Here is a 6,163-nt window from a genome sequence, read left to right on the forward strand (position 1 = left end):
TATCAGCGCTGGATTTATGGGCTGTTTTACAAGTATCTAACATTAAGCAATTCACTTCTGAACATTTAAGCACTGCCTTATCTTGTCTGTCCTGGCCCTTAGGGCAGGATGAACATTTTGCATATTTACGGTTGCAAGAAAAAAAAAATAAAATAGAATAAAAAATGTGCTTTAATTTTTTTTTCCTGTTAAAATTTGTCGCTAACTCAACAACATTTCTAAGACCTTTCCAACCGATCCCTGAGATATATCGGGGAGAGCCCCGACGGGCAGCGCCCGCGTTCCCCAGTTATCTAGCAAAGTCCAGGGAAAAAAAAAAAAAAAGAACAAAACAAACATAATAATAATAATAATAATAAAGCCCTGGCCACGCTGCCCCCCCCGGACGACGAGACACAGACACTGTACACTCTGTACACAAGGCCCCGCGGGGCGTCCTAGTGCATGGGCGGGGGGCAGCGGCGGCCCCCGGCGCTGCGCGGCCCCGCGGCCCCGCGCGCTCCCTGCAGTCCGTGCGCTGCCGCGGCGCTCAGTGCGCGCTCACTGCGCGCCCGCGGGGCCCTGCAGCGCGGGGCTGAGCGGCTCCGCGCCGGGCTGCGCCTGCTGCAGCTTCTTCTTGTTGATCTTCCTCTCCTTGGCGCGCCGGTTCTGGAACCAGATTTTCACCTGCCGGAGGGGAGAGCGCGGTTTGACCCTTGTTGCTTCCCAAATTCCCTCTCTTCCCCGCCTGTTCARCCCGTGCGGGGCGCCCCGCTGCCCCCCGCCGTGTCCCCCCGCAGTACGCGGTTGTCGCCGGGACGCACCTGCCTCTCGGAGAGCCCCAGGTTGGAGGCGAGCTCCGCTTTGCGCCGGATGGTGATGTAGCGGCTGTAGTGGAACTCCTTCTCCAGCTCCAGCCGCTGGTGGTCCGTGTACACCACGCGGTACTTGTCTTTCGTGCGGGTTTTCACTGGGGGGAAGAAGGGCACGGTGTGAAGAACAGCGACCCAAACGGGGGGGATCGCGCCCCGCGGGAGCGCGGTGAGCAGGGGGAGGCCGCCTCGCCTTGAGCTCGACTCTCCTGCATGGGGCTTTACGGAGAGCTGCAAACAGAGCGGCGTTAAATCCCCTCAGACCCTGYGGAGATGCTGGAGAAATCGCGGGGATGTCATTTGTAATCAGAAAGCGAGAGCGGGGTACGAGCCCCGGCCGCCCGCGCCGAGCAACTTCCAGCCATTTCGCTTAGGACACCTTCATTTTGCGCGCGTGTTGTTGCGCGTTTGGCTGCGCTTTCCCTATCGAGAACAAAAATCGAAGTGGGGATGGAGAAAAATAAATAAATAAATAAATAAATAAATAAATAAATAAATAAATAAATGGGAAAAGTAAGAAGAAAACTTCAATTCCGGGCCCGGCGGGAGTGACGGGGGGGACCCAACGCTAACCACGAACCTCGGGGCCTCCCCGGGAGCAGCTGGCAGGGTCTCCCCGGGTCCCGCTTGCAGCTCCTGCCTTCCTGGTGCCCCTGGAGGGGCTCCAAGCACTGTCAACCCCCTCAAACTAAGAAGTCAGTGCGAAGGAAGCGGAGTGYGGGCGAATGCCTGCATGCATGGCGAGCATGCATGGCTGCCTCAAGCGCCCTGCTTTTTTTTCTGATTGTTTCTCGTTTAACTGGTTGCAGCCCCGGCCCTGTAGCCCAGCAAAGATCTGAGGAGCGGRGAGTTTCTGCCCCCTAGGTGCTTAATGGCCAGCGGGCTGACTTTGTTCAGGTAAACTCTCCGCAAATCGCAACAAAAGCACCCTGTAAAGATACAAGGCTGATCAGAGCAACCTCCCCAGAGCCGGTGAATAGGGAACACAGCCGCAAACAATGCCGGACAAGGCGATCTTATCAAAGAACCCCCTTCTCAAAGCCTTAATGACAGCCGCATTCTGTTTGAATTACCACTACTGAACAAATGGCGGCGGGCGCTTTCATCCCCCCCAGCCCCGCGCATTAACATAAACACAGGCTCCAAAGGCAGCATTTGAATGGGGACAGGGCAGCGAGCGCCGCGGAGCAGGCCCGAGCGCGGGGAGCACCGCGGGCTGCGCTGAGAAGCGCGACCTGCCCGTCCCCGGGCTGCCCCCGCCGCAGAGCTCTGCGCGGAAGGCGGTGCAAGGGAGAGGGGGGGCAGGAAACATGATTTACTGCGAAATTTGCCACTTTTTCTCTGCCCTTTTTTCACTAATAAATTGATAAGTGCAAAGGGGAAAAATGAAGGGSGCGCCAAGGAGGCAGGAGGAGGGCTGGGGGATGTCAAAGCCGGCGGGCGCGCATCTCCGCGCYGAGGATCCGGGGGGGACCTAAAAGCGAGCCCGGCTTCTCCGCACGGTATTAACATGGCAAGGGAGCGCAGCGTCGGCTTCTTGCCCCGCGTGGGCTGGGGGGGCACGCGCGACTCGCAGTGGCCCCGTGGACCKAGGATGGGGGACCGTGACGCGTCAAGGGAGCCGCGTGTGGGCCGCGCGTGTCCCTCTTGGCGCTGTTGGGAACACCACATATCCCGCGTGGGACGTCGCGTGTCCTGCGTGGGGCTGCGGGGGGCCCGCAGCGCCCAAGGCAGGCCCGGCTGCGCGGGGATGTTAGCAGAGGGTAGGCGCCCAGTCACTCAGAAACAAATGCGAAGCGACAACGGCCGATGATTTATATGACTATAATTGGTTATAAAAATCTTTTAAGTGGCTATAAGTGGACGAGCGGAGCAGAGGGAGGAAGAGCGAGCGTTTCCCCGCGGTGCCAGCCAGTTCCGCGCCCTGCTCCGACCGCTCCACGAACGCGYCCCCGCGGGCCCCCTCTGCCCCGACGGGGCGCACGGGCCACCCGTGGCCCGCGGGGYTCGGCGGCTCTGGGCAGAGCCGCTCCCCGAGCCCCGAGGAGCGGCTGTCACAGCAGGCCTGGCGCCTCCGCTGCTTCCCAGCAATAACCAGATGTGAAGTAGCGCCGGGACCCGCGAAGACCGTCTCTTGAATCGGTTTGTCCATTTGTTTTGTTTTTTTWAATTTATTTTTACCAAACCCATTTTTGGACGGCAGCTGCAGATTGCTCCACCACGAGCACATCCAGCACGGGGCAGCCTTGGGGGGCCGCAGCCGGCAGCGGGGACCCGCGGCGGCCCCGGCACCGCCTGCCCGGTCCCGTCCCGTCGGAGCGGGCGCGGGGTGCGCCCCGCCGGTTCCCCCCCCACCACCGCTTTTGGATCCGCGCTTACCCTGGCTGCTGAGCGGGGTCTGCGCGGGCTTCCTCATCCACTCGCAGAGGCCGCGGCGCTGCCCGCCGGGGGAGAGCGGCTCGGGGGCGGCGTTGGCGGCGCCCAGGGGCTGCATGACGGCGGCGGCGGAGCAGTGCGGCGCGGGCCCCGCGTGGTGGTGGTGGCCGTGCGGGGGGTGGTGGTAGTCGGCGGGGCTGTAGGCCATAGCGGCGGCGGGGGAGCCGCCGTTGAGGCCGTGCACGGCGCCCGCCGCGCTCGCCGGAGCCCCTTGCCCRTAGGCGGCCCAGTCGTCGCGGAGGGGCGCCCCGTAGGGCGCCGGCCAGGCCGGCCCGGGCGACTGGGCGCTCTCGAGGTTCACATGGTATCCGCCGTAGTCCGCGTACTGCGGCGCGCCCACGAAGTTCTGCGCCGCCAGGTTGAGCCCCCCCGAGTGGCGCACGGGCCCGGGGTACATGGGCCCGTCCTTGTCCAGCAGGTAGCTCACGTACATGACGGCGGGGCCCCGGCGGCCGCTCTCCGCATCACTGCCCGGGGCCCGCGGAGCTGCGCGCTGCGCCTGCGGACGGGCGCCCCGGGGCGGGGAGGGGGCAGGCGGAGGGGCCGCGGCCCGCGCTCCCGCTCCCGCTCCGAACCCAATGGCCGGCAGCACTTACATGATTAACGATTGTTTACAAGGCTCTATTAGTAATGGGCCAGACACACCAAAGGCAGGTGACGTGGAGAGGCGCTCGGTATATAGCTACTAACCCCTAAAAGAAGATTTGCATTTAAAAAGATAAGGAGAGGGCAGCGACCTGATCACAGCTAAATATTCAAGCCTTTATTGTTTAAGAGCTTCCTCCTTCCATTGCAACCTGGTGCACTTTAACCTCCAATCACAGGTTCAAAGGATGAAATCAAGAGACTTGCAAAAGGCAGAGAAGGAGATCTAAGGGCGAGGGTGGGAAGATGGGAACCGTGTAGCACGGGCGAGCTGCGGGCAGCGCTTTAACCAGCTCTTCACCGCGCTTAGGGCTGGAGGGGGGGTTAGGGGCGGAGGAGGAGGCAGTTTTGATTAAAAATCTGCAAAGCAATTTTGCCTTGGTGGTTTTAAGCAACAAACAGCACCGCGGCGGCCTATCGCTCTTTCCAACGCTCATTCCACCCGCTCCCAGTCGGTAACGGGCGATGGAGGCGAGGTAAGAGGAGAAATCTGCCCGTTTTCCAAGGGGGTAGCTTAATCTCTCTCGTTTGTGGCAGCAAAGCTTCGAAGAGAGAAGCTGTTCTTCCCTCGCATCAGCCCAAGCCCTTGTCCTAGTGCTGGCCCTATCCTCGAAGTGCGCATTCGCATTAAATAATAATAATAATAATAATAATAATAATAATAATAATAATAATAATAATAATAATAATAATAATAATAATAATAATAGTGAAGTGGATGCAGCGAGACTAGAACGTCTTTGAGCCGCACCGGAGCCACGCAGGGGATCCCGGCTCCTTCTCAGCGCGGAAGCCTCAGAGGGGAAACGGAGCTCCCCGAGCCCCTGCGAAACAACGATCTGCTCCTCTTGGCTCAGTCGTCATTTTATTTTATTTTTTTCCTTTTTATTTATTATGCTGACTCCTTGGAAACCGGTTCTCTTTGAAGAAGCGACCCCCCTTCTCATCTCGCCCTGCCGCTTTTATGCCTTAACTCTTCACCCTGAGCGGGGACAATGCAAGAAAACGCTTGCATATTTGCATGTCTTCCTCTGACACCGYGATGAAACCCCTCGCCCGCGGGGAGAGCTGCGTGACCGTGAGAGCCTGGGCCCCGTTTTCCCACCGCGGTTCGCGGTCGTCCCGCGGAGCTTCGCGCAGGGCCCGCGGCTTCCCCGCCGCCGAGCTCGAGTTCTCCTCGACTTCTCGTTACCCTCAGGGTGTTTTTCCTCCCTCAGCAGTGACTCTTGTGCACACACACACACATACAAAAAAAGACACCCGGAGGTGGTTTTCCCGGAGGGATTTGCAGCCACAGGCGGGTTTCAGCTCCTCAACTGCGGCCCCCTCCTGCGAGTTTTGCTCCTGCAAAATCCCGCTCTTACCCTTGCTTTCCAGTGCCCCCTGGAAGCCTGGGTATTCCTCCAAGCTATATATATGAGAGAAAGAGAGAAAGAGAGAAAGAGAGAAAGAGAGCGAGAAAAAGAGAGAGCGAGAGAGCAAGAGAAAGAAAGAAAGAAAGAAAGAAAGAAAGAAAGAAAGAAAGAAAGAAAGAAAGAAAGAAAGAAAGAAAGAAAGAAAGAAAGAAAGAAAGAANGAAAGAAAGAAAGAAAGAAAGAAAGAAAGAAAGAAAGAAAGAAAGAAAGAAAGAAAGAAAGAAAGAAAGAAAGAAAGAAAGAAAGAAAGAAAGAAGAAAAAGAGCAGGAATGACTGAGCGACAATTCCCGACTTGTCTCCTGAAGGGATCCGGGAAAGCCCCGTGACTCCGTGTCTGCTCCCGAGGGCCACCCCGAAGTGGCGCGGTGGGACCCCACATCTGGCGCAGCCCTCGCCGCAATTTAAATATGTCAATGCTCAAAAACGAGGGGTTGCCGACATTTATTGTATCATATTATCATGTCACAGGCGGGTACTGTACTCATGTACTGTATACATACTCACACATATATATGTATATACACATTAGTGAATTCAGTGTATGCKCAATAAATAAGTGTCCGTACAGTCACTTCTCGTTGATAGTCTCTCGCCATTCTGATCCTACAATATCAACGAAATAACAGTGCAGACGGAGGAAASGCCAGCCGCTCTCTCCGCACATGATTCCTCTCTCTGCTGCTGTTTTCCACCACCAACCCTTAGAGCCCCCCTGCCCCGCACGGGGGTTAACGGGGAGAGGGAGTAGCCCCCAGCGCCCTCCGAGCTGCCACTGAAATGTAACTGGGAAAGGAGCGCTGTGCGCCCTCGGTGTA

General features: G+C 57.9%; 1 protein-coding gene across 1 annotated transcript; it reads right to left on the bottom strand.

Annotated features, from left to right (window-relative positions):
• Positions 1 to 529: 529 nt before the first annotated feature.
• Positions 530 to 3,720, bottom strand: CDX2 (caudal type homeobox 2). Its single transcript, XM_026049812.1, is given in 4 exon segments — positions 530 to 594; positions 597 to 666; positions 804 to 949; positions 3,231 to 3,720. Coding segments are annotated over 4 exon segments (771 nt in total).
• Between the last annotated feature and the right edge of the window lie 2,443 nt (positions 3,721 to 6,163).

Source organism: Nothoprocta perdicaria, unplaced genomic scaffold (assembly GCF_003342845.1).
Source record: "Nothoprocta perdicaria isolate Ctin4 unplaced genomic scaffold, notPer1 scaffold_62, whole genome shotgun sequence".
Lineage (NCBI taxonomy): Eukaryota > Metazoa > Chordata > Aves > Tinamiformes > Tinamidae > Nothoprocta > Nothoprocta perdicaria.